This window comes from Tricharina praecox (assembly GCF_024521635.1).
Source record: "Tricharina praecox strain CBS 144465 chromosome Unknown BZA05scaffold_25, whole genome shotgun sequence".
In the NCBI taxonomy this organism is placed as follows: Eukaryota; Fungi; Ascomycota; class Pezizomycetes; order Pezizales; family Pyronemataceae; genus Tricharina; species Tricharina praecox.
Genome location: NW_026250427.1, coordinates 449,808 through 466,180, shown reverse-complemented (window position 1 = coordinate 466,180; position 16,373 = coordinate 449,808). Strand labels below are relative to the sequence as shown.

Sequence of the window (16,373 nt, the reverse complement as noted above, 5' to 3'; positions counted from 1 at the left end):
CATTCAACAAACTACCGTTCAACAAGATTCCCAGTGTTCAGATTTCCATGGAGTTTACCATACACCGGCACTGGGCAGACGGCGGTGTGGAGAAGTCCCTTGCATCTGAAGATTTCTGAAGATTCTGTTTTGGCGGATGGTGTGCCAAAACAATCTCCACCAGTTTTGTTGAGATATCATGCCGTTACACAGATACGGACGGGGAGGTGAAGTCTTGCTAGGACCTAGGTGCACTCTCCCATCGCGGGAGGCGGGGCTTCGACCATAAAGCCGATATGACGCAAAATAGGCGTCATTGAGTGCAGGTAGGAGGAGAGGAAGCGCGTGAGTTCGGTTCGTCGTTGCTGCGGCCGTGGGCATCGTTGATTCGTGGGGTTGTTATGCAAACCAAGGGCAGATGTTGTCAGCGGAGAGAGATGCGATTTGCACTCATAACTACAGTCCCACCGCTCACGGCTGACAGCAATATCAATGTGTATGTAGCACGTTGGCAGCGGCATTGATACGATCTCGCTCCGAGCTCGATGTGAGTCAAGACTCGAGACACCTTTCGTCTGAAGACCCGCTGCTCCGTGACATTCGGGGCATCGGATTCTACGCATCTTGAAATCCCACGGGTGTGGATTAACTCCGGGAACGGATTTCGCAGGGGGCTCAAGTTCTCAATTCTATATCCGTGGCTCGCATGTGAAGTTGGACGAGTGATAGATATTCTTGTTGAAGAATTGCACATTCATACAGTGCATATGCGCATTGCAGCGTTGCTGGAGCAACCGGCATTTTTGGCCGTGACGTTTGCAGCTTAAATACGAGCTTGGTGGAGCGGCGTCGCGGCGTCGTCGCTCCTTGCCTCTCGCCGGCAGCTCTGTCCGACTTTCGGCGGCATACATACGCGAATGGGGACATTGAAATTTGAAAGTGCACGTTTCTTGTTGCGGGTCGCGCGTTGGATAGAATATGCGCATACCTAGCATGTAAGAAAGTATCTGTACGGTAGTTAAAGCTCTGCAGGCGCGCGAGCCCCCCTCCAAAATCGCTCTCAATTGGCCGTTCGGGACTCGGGAGTCTGATACGATCCCTAGCGTGAAGCTGACCGACCCACCGCCCGACTTGCCGAGGCTTGACGATCACGTTCCTAGGAAATTATAGCAATTGTATGTAGACACGGCTATGGCCCGAACGACGTGAATACGGTAATATGTACCCAGGGTACGTAGGTGCCAGCCAGCCACGAGGCGGCCTAAACGTGGTCCACCGGGCGTGTGAACAAGAGAACACCATTCCCCCCCTCTCTCTCTATCCTCGAGTATCTACCGTACCGTATAGCATACCTGCCATTCTCCGATCGCAGGTGGACAGCCCAGAATCAGCATACCTACCGCCATTCCATTCCGACACTATGCCGTGGTCCGTCGACAAGTCATCCGGCGACGCCGGAGGGACCGACCCCTCTGTGCTGCTCTACGTCGTCAAAAAGCACCTCCGCCAGGCCGAAGGCGAGCTCGATCACCTCAGCCGGTGCGCACTTGAATCCCCGGCTGCCTCCCCCCGTTCGTCGCGTTGCTGACCGTCCTATAGCCTTCTCTCCACGCCCTCGGGCACCGACCGCCTCCTCAGCCTGATCTACTACTCGTCGACGTTCCTCGCGCCGCAGCTGTCGCGCCTCGCGCTGCTGCTGACCGTCAAGCTTGCTACGCCCATCCCGCTAGTCGTGCTCACGCCCGCGTCTACCACGCTGGCCACGGCCTCCAACCGCCTGCGCAAGCTCGCCTCCAAGATCTCGGACGTGCGCATGTTCATGCGCCTGTGGGGGTTGGTGGGGATCTACAAGTGGGGCGCGGGGACGCTGCGGAGTCCACCGAAGGACGCGGTGGTGCGCTCGCTGGTGCTCGCGCAGGTCGCTGTCAACGCTGCCTACCAGGTCCTCGAGAATATGGCGTATCTCAATATGCACTCGCTCCTGGCGTTCTCGAAACGTACGGAGGGACGCATGTGGTTGTGGAGTACTCGCTGCTGGGCCGCGCATATCGTACTCGATTTTGTGAAGCTCGAGAGAATGAGGTGGCTTCGTAACGAGAAGGCGAGGGGCCTGAGGGGCCTGGTGGTCTCCGGAGAGGAGGAGCGCGCGGCCAGGGACGACTGGAATAAGGCGTGGGTTTGCAATGCGACTACCGCGCCGCTGTCGGTATGTTTCGCCCGGTTAACCCTCGAGACGGTCGTTTGTGCTGACGGAGGATAGATCCACTGGAGCTTGGAGAAGGGCCTGCTCGATGATACTGCGGTCGGAGCATTCGGGTGCGTAGGTGCCGCGATTTCGCTGCGTGATGCCTGGAGGGGTTGTGCGTGAGCTCAAGCTTCCCTTTGAGCGAGCGGCGTGTGTTGATATTCGATCTTCTTCCTTCATTTCATATTATTTGATTTCTTTCTGGAATACCTTCCTCTGGTTTTTTTGTTGGGTTTCGCCTTGTTCGGTTTTAGGGTGTATGTAACTATGTCCCATTGCCGGGGGCGTCTGGAGGCGCACGGGTACTCTATGTAGATCGATTGGATGGAAAAAAAATGCTCTCATACGGTGCTTCTGTGTGCTTTTTGCTTCTCGTCTCGATCGATGCTGTATCGTGACGAGCTATCGTCCAGTTCTGGGATCCCATTCGCTAGAAGGCCGTCGATATTGGCTCACGATGGCTGTCGAGGCTTTTGATGGTCTTAACAAGGAGTATAAGTCGAAACCGTGCCACTAAAGGTACTATCTCTCGGGGGGTTGCGTCGATTGTGTCTCGTGAAGCTGGGGTTATGGCACCTCCGACACCTCCTCATCCATGGCCGTTCGTAGCCTTACGAGCTCTCATTCCCCACAAAAGCCGTGGTTATCGTGAGTTATTGGGAAGCCGTGAATAACTGGCTTTTAGGGCCCGTGTCTTTCTGCCCGTGAATCTCCCCCGGGACTGCCAGTCGAGTACAGTTATGGCGGTGCGATATCGTCGGATGTGGCTCTCGTGACTCCACAATACGCCACGCCTTCCCTGCAGAACCCCCCCTCCGCCGATGCTCAACAGCGCTCGCACATGCACCTTGTTATCGGTTGGCTGACGTCGTCGATCTTTATCGGTGGCCCCAGCGCTAAAGCCGTTGGAACGCACCGAGCTATGCGAAGAGTGGACCCTACGTGCTAACCACACGGCCTACCTACCTAACTCTACCTATCGCACACGGCAGTCGTCGTCGTCCACTCCACCTCCGCACTCTACTCTTCGGCGCCCCTCCTCACTGAAAGTGCCCTTTCCCATACTCCAGCACATCCCCACACCGTGGGGTTATTTACTAGCCATGGCAACTCGAAGAAAGATCCTCAAAGTGCGCATGCTTCACTTTCCACTCCCCAGCTTCGTTCTGGCGGGAGTCGTCGCTGACGGGAGGGTGGTGCCCATTGCAACTAGGTGATAATCCTCGGCGACAGCGGCGTCGGGAAGACCTCGCTCATGAACCAATACGTACATTTCCCGCCCAGCCCTCTCTTCGCTCAAAAGTACACGTCCACTCACGATCCCAATCCAGGTCAACAAGAAGTTCTCGCCATCATACAAAGCGACGATCGGCGCCGACTTCCTGACGAAAGAAGTGATCCTCGACGACCGCAGCGTCACCCTGACCGTATCGCCCTTTTCCTCTTCCTCCTGCTGTTCCTGTTCCCATTCCTCGGGCAGCGCACGCGCGACTCGTAGTAGTAGTAGTAGCGATCTTCTAACCCCGCTCATCCTTCAGATCTGGGATACAGCGGGCCAGGAGCGCTTCCAATCGCTCGGGGTAGCGTTCTACCGCGGCGCGGACTGCTGCGTCCTCGTCTACGACGTCAACTCCGCCGCCTCGTTCGAGCACATCAATAGCTGGCGCGACGAATTCCTCATCCAGGCGTCGCCCCGCGACCCAGAGAGCTTCCCGTTCGTCATGCTCGCAAACAAGATCGATCTCGGCGAGGGAAAGAGACAGGTCCCCCGCAAGCGCGCCCTCGCTTACTGCCATCAGAAGGGCCAGCTGCCGTACTTTGAGTGCTCTGCGAAGGAGGGCGAGGGCGTCGAACAGGCTTTCGAAGGTATTCCGTGAATGGGGTGGTGAGCGAGCGAGCACGGGAGCTAATGTGCATACGCGCGCGCCGATAGCTATCGCGAGAAATGCCCTGGCACAGCAGGAGAGCGAGATGACGGATATCTTGGACGACCCATTCATCCCCGGCATCATCGAGGATCGGTCCGGGTGCGCGTGCTGAACGTGGGAGGGAGAGTCGACCGTTCTGGTTCCATGTAGGTGTGATGATACCGTTTCCTCGGCCGGGATATCTGCAGTATTTTACGATGTTACGAGGGCCTTTTCTTTATCTTTTACTTCTTCTTCTTCTTCTTCTTCATTTCTTGGTACCTAGGGGGGTTCTTGTTTGGATTTTGGCTTGTTTGGTGTCTGTTGTTGCGAGCGATTGCTGCGATTTTTTGGTCTGTTGGTGTTTTGTCGGACTGCGAAGATGATGAATTGAATGCCTCTACTGTATGCCTCTTTGCATTCGCCGGTGTAACTAGCCATTGTGGCTTCCGATTTGTGAGCCGGCCCGGTCTATCGCAAACTGAATGACCAGATGAATCGCCAGCGTCACACCACCCTATCTTCAATTCGAGTTCGTCCTCAGACGGCCGCTGCCCTAGGATGTGTACTGGGTTGATATTACATGCTTCTTACCCTCCAGGAAGATTGCTTCAGGAACGCATTGTGGCCGCCGGTCCGCCGCGCTGCAAGAGAAAAGCTCAGACTAATAACGGGCCTAGTAACTATCACAACCAGACTCAGTGGGTGAATGAAAACGGCTCTATTTCGGAACCGAGTCTCGAGTCGATCACCCTGATCGGTACGGTACCGTGGTCCGTCATGGTTTATCCGATACCGATAGATAGTGCCTTATCCATGCACGTGTGATTGGCCCGCGGATCCAGCCAACAGACAAGCCCCACGCCGGCCAGCAATAGAGTAACTATCGACGTGGAGACCAAGCTCTCTCTCTCTCTCTTTCTCTCTCGCTCTTTCTCACGCACCTCCACCTCCACTCTCACTTTTACTTCACCCATTCATCCTTACGAACCCACTTCCATCACCGCCGCTATGGGAAAGCAGACTCTGTTGCTGTGCTTCATCCACGGGTTCAAGGTAGCTACAACTCCAGCCAGCTGGTGGACGTCGGGCCGTGACAGCTGACAGGCGCTGTCAACGATGTAGGGCGACGACGGCACCTTCCGGGGCTTCCCTGAGGTGAGATGAGTTCCCTGGCGTCTCCTCCGGCGTCGCAGCAATTGACACATCCCTCAGCACATCCGGGCGCTGTTACAGAACGCGCGACCCCACCTCGCGATCGAGACCGCGATCTACCCACAATACGAGACGCGGGGGGAGCTTCCCAACGCCGTAGCGCGCTTCCGGTCATGGCTGCAAGACGTCGTGATCGATCTCGAAGTGGCGCGGCACACGCCGTCGCCCACGATCGACCCCTCCGTGCACACCATCCTGGTCGGGCACTCGATGGGCGGGATCGTGGCGGCCGACGCGCTGCTGAGCATAATGGACGACGACCTTGTGGCCGGAGACGCTCGCCTGCCGTTCCCGCACATCGTCGGGATCCTCGCGTTCGATACGCCTTACCTCGGGCTGGCGCCCAGTGTGTTCGCGCACTCTGCCGAGGAGAAGTGGAAAACGGCGTCGGGTGCCTACGGCACGCTGTCGTCGATCGCGTCGGGACTGTTTGCGTCGCAGGCGGCGGTGGAGGGGACGATGGTCAAGACGTGGGAGGAGGAGGAGCGGGAACGGGAGGCGGGGCGGAAGAACGAGCTCGCGCAGCAGTCGCTGTGGGGGAAGTGGGGGAAGGTAGCGGCGTACGGGGGGGCGGCGGCGGCGCTGGCGGGCGGCGCCGCCGCCGCATACATCAAGCGCGACGATATCTCCGCCGGCTTCGGCTGGGTCTCGAGTCATCTGGAGTTTGTGGGCGCGCTGATGAAGGCGGAGGACTTGCGCGTGCGCCTCAATCGCGCGGCGGGGATGGACGGCGTCGGCTTCGCAAACCTGTTCACGAGTCTGGGCGGCGACCGCATGGGCACGTCGATGATGTTCGACGGCAAGGAGCGCACGTTCTGCTCGCTCCCTGCGGACGAGTCCCCGCTGCGCAAGAAGTTCTTCCGCTGCGTCAACGTCAAGGCCGACGACGAGGTGGGCGCGCACGTCGCCATGTTCGAGGCGAAGACGAACCCCGCGTACTTTGAGCTGGCAGAGCGCGCCCGCAGCCTCATTTGTGTCTGGGTCAGGGACGACATGTTCCTCGAAACCAGCGACGACGAGGAGGACTTCGGCTCGTATGCACATCACGCTGAAAGCCGTAGCAGCCGAAGCAGTAGGCCGCTCATGCTGGGAATGGCCCGCGCGAAGACGTTTCAGCATGACAGTGAGCCGCCCGTGCCTTGCGTGGCCAGAGCGAAAACGTTCCAGTACGATAGAGAGCCTATGCCGGGGATTGCCAGGGCGAATACGTTCCAACACGATAAGGAGTACTCGAAATCGTCGAAGTCCTCGCGGCGGTCGAGCCACGCCGACGGGAAATCGTCGTCGTCGAGGTCCAACTCTCGGCCTGGCGATTTAATACGTGCAGACTCGGGTAGGTATTTTCCCGAACGGACGGACTCGGGCATGTCCGGCCGGTCCGATGTCGAGGGCCGAGAGTACAAGGAGACCAAAGAGGAGAGGCGGGAGCGGAAGGAGCGGGAGAAACAAGAGAAGAAGGAGCGCAAGGAAAACGAGACCAGCGAGGAGAGACGGGAGCGCAAGGAGCGCAAGGAGCGCGAGAAGTGGGAGAAGAAGGAGCGCTCCGAGGGCGCCGACGAGCGGCCGCGACACGGCCGCTCGGAAAGTAGCTATGCTAGAGAGCAGCTGCAGCGCGCGAGTAGTGGCTACGGAAGAGATCTGGAGCGCACCGGGTCGGGATTGTCGTCGAGATCGGAGAAGGAGAGGGAGAAGGACAGGAGCTCAAAGAGGAAGTCGTCCACCACGACGAATCAGCACTATCAGACGGATCATGATGATAATCCGTGGCGTTGAGGGGAAGATGCAGGCTGCAGGCTGTTGGTTGTTGTGTACCTACTTGTTTCCCGTTTAGCGTGCATTCGATTGGTTCCGTAGTTCATTTGGCGTTTGTTTTGGTGTATCTATGTGCGGAGACTACTACGTCGCCATGTCATGGGCGGTTATTGACGCATGTGCTGCGTGAGGTCACATAAATCGAGCCGTGCCCATCCGAGAGACTTTTGATCACTAGCGATAACCGTTATTTTATGCTGCTTGTGGAGCTGTCGAGGAAAAGCATCAAAAGCTGGCCGTACGGAGGACTTTTACACGGGAAAAGATGTTCATCGTGACATCAAAAGTCCTGCTGGTATGATACAAAGGACTTTCGTAAGGTGAAATGTGTTGTGGTGCGGTGCTGAAAGGCTGTGTGATCACCCGGAGCAATACGATGACACTCGACGCTCAATACCGCACAGGTCACTGGGTAGGATGTAGGCACTCGGCTTGGAACACCGCCGGGTCAGGGACAGTAGATGGATGAGATAGATGAGATTCTATGTGGGATAAGTGTGGGATAAGTACAGGGCAAGTGCAGGAGAAGTGCAGGGCAAGTGCAGGATAAGTGTAAGGCCAGAGTGATATCCTGTGAGTCTGTGATACAATCCGTGCCGCCTCGGAGAGTCGGGGATTCGGGGGCTTTGCAGCGTGGAGTCTTCGCAGTAGATGGGTTTTACGAGCTTCTCTCCAAACCACAGATCATGCTCGTTCCAAGCACATCTTTCCCCCGCGAACTCGGATCGGCATTGCCATTGTCATTGTCATTGTCAAGACTCAATAGCGGCATCGAGGACGAGTGAGGGCTCGCAAGAAACCATCGAGACTCGAGATTCGAGGGTATCAGGCTCTGAGCTCCCCCATTCATCTTCCCCCAGTAATCCTCCCCCAGTAATCCTCCACCACCTCCTCCACCCTCCCTCTTACGCAGCTCATTTCCGTCCACGAAACGAGCCCGCTCACTGCATACAAATCGCAAACCGCAAAACGCAACTCACTCGGGAGCCGAGAGCCGAGAGTCGAGAATCGAGAATGAATGAGTTTCAATCATGTCAAGACTCAATAGCGGCATCGAGGATCAGTCGGGGCTCGCAGGAAACCATTGAGATTCGAGATTCGAGGGCATTAGGCTCTGAGGTACCCCATTCATCCTCCACCATTCATCCTCCACCACTTCCTCCACCCCCTCTTAAGCAGCCCATTTCCGCTCAGAAAACCCGCCTGTGAACTACATACAAACCGCAACACGCTCGAGAGTCGAGAGTCGAGAATGAATGGCAATGTCAATCATCAACCACGCACTCTCACGCGCCCGCTACCTACCTGCCTAATCTTCGGATTCTGTTCGCCACCGACGGGGCACGGCGCGGAGGTTCGAGGGGGTGGGCTGCGCTGCGCTGCAACCTGCAGGCATGTATCCTGCCAGAAGTTGCGAGGTGGTAAGTGCTCGGTCTCTGGGTGCTGGTTCAACATGGAGTCACTGGATAGCTGGGTCACTGATGACTGGATAATGGAGTGCGGCACGCCGTTAGGTATTCGAGGATCAAATTCCGAGCTTGGGCTGTGAAAGACCACCCGCCACCAGTCTCCTCCTTCTTCTTCTTCTTCCTTTAGGGAACGGTAGGGAGTCGGTGGGTCACGATCCTGTCACGACGAGTGAGTCACTCCCTTTTCCCATGCCTTTCCCATGACTTTTCCCATACCTTCCGCCTTCCTTCTGGACAGCAGTGTCACAGTATGAGCGAACCATTCCAATTTCCAATTCCCAACGCCCCAAAAAAAACATCACCGAGTTCGTCCTCGTGCCGAGTCACCGAGTGGCATTGCATGTGGCCGCGTTTGCGCACTCACTCCCCCCAAGGGCGGCGCAGCATGCGTTGGATATTGATTCGGCGGTGTTTCATCTACACAACTACAGTGATCGATGGATGTGCATAGAAGGGCTCAAATGCTTGGACAAGGAATGACTATGACTGTACCGTAGGTATTCCATACAGTGTGTGTGTTTGGGTGTGTGTTTGGGTGTGTGTGTAACACGGCCGCCACATATTTGCGTCGACCTGTACTCTTTGGTGTGTGTGCTGATTATCAAGCTCGGAGAAATCCTCGGTCCGATGTTAGCAGCGACGAGTGACACAGCGAGTGACCGAGCCGTGACTGAGAATCACCCCACGCACTGGACATGAGTGGATGAGAGATTTTTACAAATGAGCGATCGGCGTGCCTAAAACACCGAGGCTGGACAGGTGCGATGATCGATGCCGCGTACACAGGAAACGGAAGTTATGTATGAAGTATGTATCTCGACTCTCGAGCGAGGATCTGGAGACTGGAGACTGGGGATGCGTGCGTGGCCACTGGTGGTGCTGCTACTGGTACTGGTGGCCAGCTTGGGGTGGTCGGCTTGGGGTGAAGTACTGAATTAGATCTGATTTGATGTCGCGACTCGTGAGTGGGCAGCGGGCTTGCGGTATTTTCGATTGAGGCCATAGGTACCTGGTACTTACCTATCCAGCCAGGTCCTCGCACGTTAAGGATCGCATAAGTGCACATGGCACATTATCCTACCTATGCCCAACGAGACACCGACACCGTCCTTTTATGCCCACACCATCCTCTTATGCCCACACCGTCCTCCTATCCCCACACTGACACTGACACCGCCGCTTTCCACACATACATACATTATGTACATAAATACATAACCGCCCGCCCAATGTCACTCTTAAACCTCCTGTCCAGTGGCGCCCCTATACGCAGAATACATAAATGCATGGAAACCGAGCAAAACCCCCGGTGGCGGCGACAACGACGGCGACAACGATGGCGGCGGAGGCGGTGTGGCGCTTAGAATATGCAGTGGCAGGGTACATACCAAGAATACCTGGCACGAGTACCGCACGGCGGTACTTGTTTGAAGTATCTTACCTTACCTTACCGTACTCTCGTTTCGCCTTTCCATGTACTCTATGTAAATAAAAGAAACGATGTTCGTCCCAGCTTTTTCAGCGATAGTTAGCGGACACTGCGAAGTAGGTATGCAGAGTATGCAGAAACAATCTGTATGTACGGTATGTTTTTCTGTGCGGGTTCGTTGGCACTGCAGAAACAAAAGTAAACCTTTTTTTTCCGGGGGGTTTTGGGGGGAAGCGATCGATGGATCATGGCCTGGCCTGGCCCCATGAGAGCGTGAGGGCATGAGAGCATGAGGGAGCATGAGGGAAAGTTTACTTTGCAGTGCAGGAGAAACTATATGGTAGGCAGGTATGTATTGAGAGCTCGTGCCCATTGCCCATTGCACACTGCCCACGATTTCACGGGCGTCGTTGTTTTTGGCTTCGCACTGTGAGAGTCTCTCCACTTATGCTCTGCGCCGTATGTACATGAGTGAACAAACAAACATATGGTCGCCACCGTATCTACTCTACACACATAGGGCTGAGCGGCAAAAGCCGTGCATTTGGCATCAGTTCGCAAATCAGCAGATCGTCGCCTTGCCATGCCCTGACTCACTCACCCAGCCTGCTGCCCGCTGCTTTTTGTTGCTGGTCGAACCGGCCGATCAATCTGAAGACTTTTGTTGAAGATCCTTCTTGGCCCCCAAGAGTACGTAGAGTACATTGAGTATGTGCATGCCGGCCGACCTTCCTTTATGTGTAGTGGCGCGAATTCAATGTAGATCATGTGTGTATGTGTATGATATGTACCGTGTTGATGAACAGCGGCAAACCAAACAAATCATTTTTATGGACATAAGATACATGTGATAGCCAGTGAAGTGACTTCAAAGTTCAGAGGCGAAAGCCGCGGGAGTGGCGTAATCCCGACGGACACGGACAGTCTGCTGGAGAGTTGTACTGACATACGGGCTATGGGTGCACTGGGTGGAGTGACCGTCACCATGGTTACATACCCAGGTAGTGGTCCGCACAACTGGATGTTTGTTCACTTCACTTCACTTCATAAATTACTGTACCGTACATGCCCGTAGGTAGAGTAACTATTGTTTCTAGGTTCTGGAAGATTCCAGTGCATGTGGTGTGGCCAAGCCGGGAGCTGATTCTATGCCAAATTGTTGCAGTGTACTGGGGGCGCGATAAGGAACGCGGATCACGCACGCATTGTGGCCCAAAAAACGGCGGCGGTGGGCACAACGAGCGAAAGGCAGAAAAGGGTCGGGACCTGTAGAGTATCTAGAGCAGAGTGGGAACGCCTGTTTTGAAGGCCGCTGTGCTCGCTCGAAGCTCGAGAGCGGAAGTTTTCGGCTTCGTACCGAGCATGCAGGGCCAGGCCAGCATTTATAGACCGTCACTACCTAGAGTGGAGTGGAGTACTCAAGGAGTAGAGTAGGTGGAGTACCGGCGGACTGTGCCACTACACACATCCCAAGTTACCGATCCGAGCTGGTAACTAACCTCCGTGACTTGACAGCTGCGGTCCGCTGCCCGGATATTGCGCGGGCTCTGTAATGTGCGGTCGGTCGTGAAAGTGGAATTGCTGGAATTGCAAGCTCTTGTGCAAGTGGCGTTCAACTTCCGGGACTCATCTTGTCTTTGGAGCGGCGTGCCCAGATGTGGCGTTCATCTCGTGAGGAGGCGGCGGATGGCACGGGCATGGTAAGTACAGCTTTGATGACGATGGCCGTGCGGCCGACAGCTCGACAGCTCGACAGCTCGCGAGTCGAGTCGAGGCCGCTTGACGTCGGGGCACGCAGCTATCATAGCAACTAAACCGCTATGCTGCCGAATCCCGGGGCATCTCGTATATATCTATAGGTAGGTGGTTACGTGTGTGCGTCGAAGCCATTTCGCATCCGGTGAGCAGTATCTGAGTGATTCAAGAAGGAGTTGCGGCCAATCACGGCGATGGTTGTGACTGTGTACCTACTTGCTATGCGCAGTCAGCCATCTGGTTTTATTCCCGAGTACCGCCATTGAAACAAAGAGAGACAGTGGAGAGGCTGCCAGTGCCCACTGTCGCGAATACCGAGAAAGAGGTGGAACCAACCGCTACACGCCGACCAGATGCCTAGTAGAATGGAGTAGAGTAGCGCAGTTGATTGCAAATACTCTACGTGCTCTGGTGCTTGCGTGCTCGCTCTCTCTGCTGCTCGGTGCTTGGTTGTCGGTTTGTCTCGCTGTTATTGCTACGGTTATTACTCTGGCAGTGCTTGGGTTTTGGCGCTCACACCTTCAATCTTAGCTCCCTGCTCTGCAGCCTCGCCTGGGCCAATCAGAAGCCATTTCCACTCACCTCTCTCCGCTCTCTCCAGCAAAGAAGTCTCGAGTCTCGAGTCAAGAAAACGAGAGAGAGAGAAATACAGAAAGAGAGACAGAGAATCGTGAGGAGTTTGGCGGCAACTGCACCAGCCTGCCAGAATAGCAGGTCTCGATCTCCGTCCTCGTCCTCCTCTCCCCTGTACCCATTCTTCTTCTTCTCCTCTCGACTGTCCTCATCTTTTGCCCGCCTTCACCTCCCCCCCGCCCGGCTGCCGACGAGCGAGAAAGACAGAGAGAGATCGCTCCCCCCAGCCAGTCCTGGCCACCCGGTCACCACCCACCACCCACCACCCACCACCACCACCGCCTCTCCTCGTCCACCCTTACCAGCCTCTACACCTCTAACTACCTCGTCGTCTTCTCCCCTCCCTCTCCGCCCCCTCTGCTTGCGCGGTTATTTGGTCCCCCCTACCGTACTCGCACTCTTCCCCTACTCCCCTCTCCCCTTTGCCTCCCTCCCGTTCGTTGCTGGTCCCTTCAAAGTCGCGGCGGTCGCAAATCGCTTGCCGCTCGCTCCATCGCCTCCTCCTCCCTGCTGCTGCTGGTCGCTGTCCTTGTCCCGTCTGGCCATCGGTAACCACCCGACTCACAGACCACCGCCACGCTTCTTGGTCACCTTAAACCCACACCACCTCCACTGCCACCACTACCGCCGACACCACCGCTGACACCACCGCTGGACCCTCCGGAAACCCGCACGCACACACGCACACCTCCTCCTCCACCCCCCCCCCCCCCCCCCTCCTGCTCCTGCTCTCACTACTCCTACTCCTCCTCCTCCATCCACTTCCTCCTCCTCCCATCCCCCCTCCCCCCCGTGCCTTTCTCTTCAGCCCAACCTTCCTTCTTCGAGAAAAAAACAGTAAGAGCTTCACTCTACCGGCCACCTCGTTGCTGTCACTATCCGCTCAACGCCAGCCAGTCAGCCTGCCCTTTCAACCTCGGCCTTACCTTGTTTCCTTGTCTCGCTTTTCTGCGTTGTTCACCTGCAGCCCGTAAGATCTCCGCTACTGTCCGACCAATCCCTTGCCTCTTGCTCACCAACGATAAAACCACACAGATACCTCGCACGCTACGAATCCATTTCCTTCTTTCGCTCCCTTGGGTTGTCTCTTGTAACCTTGCTCGTTTCTTGCTTGCTTCATCCGTGTTAAATCACTCGACTCCTTTATCACCTCCTCGAGTCCTCGCAGGTACCTACATCTCGAACCCATTCCCCTTACCTTCCCTTCCCTCCTGTGAGCAGTGTTGCTGTCGTGCACCGTGCATCGCTGGTAACGGAAACTAATCGTCGACCCTCTCGTGCAGATCGGTTACCGTTCCCTTCGAGATCATGCGGGAAGTCAACTTTAGTATTCCTTCCGCCAACAAGGCTTCCGTCGGAATCACCACTGCCCTTTATGACCGCCGAGCTTTGGATTGCACTTCGACCCTGCCTCTAATAAATTCACTCAACCATTTGGCTTATTTAACCACCTCGTCGGCTCGCATTCGAGACATCCTCACCATCGATGGCGGAATAGAACGACTGGTGGTCATATTGAAGGAAGGCCGGAGCAAGGACCTGATGAGCATGTGGAAATGGAATTTGGCATTTCAGTGCGTCGTCAACATTGGGGTTCGAGGCTCGGAGAAAGTCCGGACGAGGGTGGTCGAGGCGGATATGGTTCCTGTGATCGCGACCATACTCGACAACTACATCCGAGTCGTCGACCGAGTTACCAAACGGAGCGCCGCAGCTGCCCAGGGCTCACGCGCTAGAGAGAATCGGGGGTCGTCGTCGTCATCGTCCTTTACTGTACGTCGTCCGGGAGCTGCTCAGTCCGAGATCCCGCCGCAGGTGGACATTGTGGTGCAACAGCGAGGTACGAGTCAGGTTCGCTACCCGCAGGCAACGAACGCACGGCACCACCACCACACCCACACCCACACCCACCATCAACAGGATAACCGACCGACGTTTCCATATGTTGCGCCGCGCGAGTTCAACGGACTGCAGCCTCTACCGACGATGGACACCACCTTGGCCAACGAATTCGGGCTTCAGCCGGTTCGCGACGCTGACCGGTTACCCTCGATGCTGTCTGTAGGAGGTGCATCTCAGCCCGTGTCGCCGACCACACCGGGACCCACCACTACCGCGAACGTCACACCCTTGTACAACGACAGAGTTGTGCCCCGGGCGGGACGGCCCTCGGTTCGTCGCCAGCGATCGATCTCGGGCGAGTCTGATGAGGCCGGTGCGGACGAGATGGGGAACCAGGCACCGGTTGGGAATGGGAATGAGCCGATTGTGGATATCCAGAGCGATATGGACATGGACATGGGAGGAGATGCTATGCTGGAGTCGGTCGACGAGCCCATGACGCTTGCCCTTCCCGGAACGGATTCCCAGGACGAGGGGGAGACGTTCAACATTACTCACCGGTCTCCGGTTGATGGTAGCATCATCAATCCGACAGGTCCGGTGAATACCGCGCTCGGAGGACCCGCAGTGAACCAGCCGCTCTCGATCGCCGGATCCCTACAGATGGTTTCCCGATACACTATGGACGCCGGTTCAACGTCGGCACCGACCCTTCCCTCGTCGATGCCACGCGAGGAGGATGTTCTCATGTCATTGCAGCTGTTGGCCTACGTCTCGAAATACTGCAATCTGCGGTCCTACTTTCAGCAGTCACACCTGGTACCACGCCTCATGATTGAGAAAGAACTGCACCTGCTGGACGAGGAAACCGGACGACGCCGCCCGCCGCCCGTCAGGAGGGAGGATGAGATGGAAGAGTACCTGTTGCCCGACGACTTCAACGTCTTCCCTCTGGTCGAGAAGTTCACTGTCCGACACCACCCCTCGGACATGCAATACTGGGCCGGTGTCGTCATGAGGAATCTGTGTCGGAAGGATGACTCGAAGGGCGGAATTAGGCAGTGCGCCTACTACGAGTGCGGCAAATGGGAGGAGTTCACACGTCAGTTTGCAAAGTGCCGCCGATGCAGACGGACCAAATACTGCAGCAAGGATTGCCAGAAGAGTGCATGGGTCTATCACCGCCATTGGTGTGTAGCGGCAACCACGGACAATGGTGCGTAGTGGAAGACACGGGCTTTTTTCATTTTGGAGGCGCCTCTCTCCTCAGGGAGGTTTTTTATGCCCTTTTGATTATTATCTCTATCCCCTTTTTCCTGCTCTTCGTCTACTCTTTGTCTTTTTTTACTGGCGCTCTACGGTGGGGGTTTCTTGTGATTATTTCTCCTCGGGACTGCTTTATTGGGCGTAGTTTTTTTGCTTTGATTCCCATGATTTGTTGCTTCTACCATACGCGCCTCATTTGATTTTTCCCCACCCTTTTATTTGGGTTATGTCAGTCGGTACGCTACGGCGGGTACAGTTTTGATGAGCCGATGGAACGGCCTTTTTCCTTTTTTTCTTCTTATTGCATTGGAGCAGTTGTTTGACGGACGGGGAGACTGACAGCTCGGTTTCCCGTCGCTGCTTGACGCTGTTTATCACCTGGCGTCTCGCATATTGGTTTATTACCTTGATTCTTTTCTTGTTTGTCTTTTTTTTTCTTTTCTTTCTTTCTTTTTTTTCTTCTGTTTTTTTTTTACCATTGCTGCGCATATTTGTCCATGAACGCCGCAGGCAAGATTGTTTGCAAACACTGTTGCTACTCTACTACCTCTCAATTGTCGTCGGGATCAGTGATGACTGAACTCTGCTTTTTTTTTTCGCTTTCTCCTCTTGATCAGTGGGATGGGTGGGTGGGTGCACGGGGGGGGGGGGATTATTATGGGGAAAGTTTGGGAAAGTTGGATGGATGGATGGATGGATGGATGGATGGATGGATGGATGGATGGATGGGGGTTGGCTTTCTGCTTTCTTTTTTTTTTTTTTTTTTTTTTTTCTCGACTTTCGACTTTCACCAGTTCTCTGGGGAAATGTTTCTCTGAGGG

General features: G+C 55.6%; 5 protein-coding genes across 5 annotated transcripts; all 5 read left to right on the top strand.

The window, feature by feature from the left end:
• Positions 1-1,399: 1,399 nt before the first annotated feature.
• On the top strand, positions 1,400-2,347 carry BZA05DRAFT_421244 (uncharacterized protein; the record flags this gene model as incomplete). Its single annotated transcript, XM_051485686.1, has 3 exons — positions 1,400-1,518; positions 1,579-2,185; positions 2,240-2,347. 3 exons carry the CDS (start codon positions 1,400-1,402, stop codon positions 2,345-2,347), a joined length of 834 nt encoding a protein of 277 aa, XP_051336632.1.
• Positions 2,348-3,113: 766 nt separating this feature from the next.
• On the top strand, positions 3,114-4,320 carry BZA05DRAFT_144504 (ras-like protein Rab7). The gene is made up of 5 exons (XM_051478935.1): positions 3,114-3,354; positions 3,438-3,491; positions 3,556-3,651; positions 3,763-4,090; positions 4,158-4,320. Exons 1-5 carry the CDS (start codon positions 3,328-3,330, stop codon positions 4,262-4,264), a joined length of 612 nt encoding a protein of 203 aa, XP_051336631.1. The 5' UTR covers positions 3,114-3,327; the 3' UTR covers positions 4,265-4,320.
• Positions 4,316-4,653, top strand: BZA05DRAFT_407629 (uncharacterized protein). Its single transcript, XM_051484644.1, has one exon. The coding sequence runs from the start codon at positions 4,350-4,352 to the stop codon at positions 4,515-4,517; it is 168 nt and encodes a 55-aa protein (XP_051336630.1). The 5' UTR covers positions 4,316-4,349; the 3' UTR covers positions 4,518-4,653.
• A 489-nt stretch (positions 4,654-5,142) lies between these two features.
• Positions 5,143-6,339, top strand: BZA05DRAFT_312245 (uncharacterized protein; the record flags this gene model as incomplete). The annotated part of the gene is made up of 3 exons (XM_051480339.1): positions 5,143-5,187; positions 5,257-5,289; positions 5,347-6,339. Coding segments are annotated over 3 exons (1,071 nt in total), but the record flags the coding sequence as incomplete, so codon positions are not given.
• A 7,155-nt stretch (positions 6,340-13,494) lies between these two features.
• BZA05DRAFT_144424 (uncharacterized protein) lies at positions 13,495-15,627 on the top strand. The gene is made up of 2 exons (XM_051478934.1): positions 13,495-13,612; positions 13,728-15,627. The coding sequence occupies exon 2, from the start codon at positions 13,753-13,755 to the stop codon at positions 15,508-15,510; it is 1,758 nt and encodes a 585-aa protein (XP_051336628.1). The 5' UTR covers positions 13,495-13,612; positions 13,728-13,752; the 3' UTR covers positions 15,511-15,627.
• Positions 15,628-16,373: the final 746 nt, after the last annotated feature.

What these genes read in the sequence shown, in the direction of transcription:
- BZA05DRAFT_144504 (XM_051478935.1), top strand. Translation starts at nt 3,328, where the DNA reads ATGGCAACTCGAAGAAAGATCCTCAAA. An exon ending in CTCGAAGAAAGATCCTCAAA is followed by an intron (nt 3,355 to 3,437) that starts GTGCGCATGCTT and finishes CATTGCAACTAG; the next exon opens with GTGATAATCCTCGGCGACAG. An exon ending in ACCGCAGCGTCACCCTGACC is followed by an intron (nt 3,652 to 3,762) that starts GTATCGCCCTTT and finishes CTCATCCTTCAG; the next exon opens with ATCTGGGATACAGCGGGCCA.
- BZA05DRAFT_407629 (XM_051484644.1), top strand. Translation starts at nt 4,350, where the DNA reads ATGTTACGAGGGCCTTTTCTTTATCTTTTACTTCTTCTTCTTCTTCTT.
- BZA05DRAFT_144424 (XM_051478934.1), top strand. Translation starts at nt 13,753, where the DNA reads ATGCGGGAAGTCAACTTTAGTATTCCTTCCGCCAACAAGGCTTCCGTC.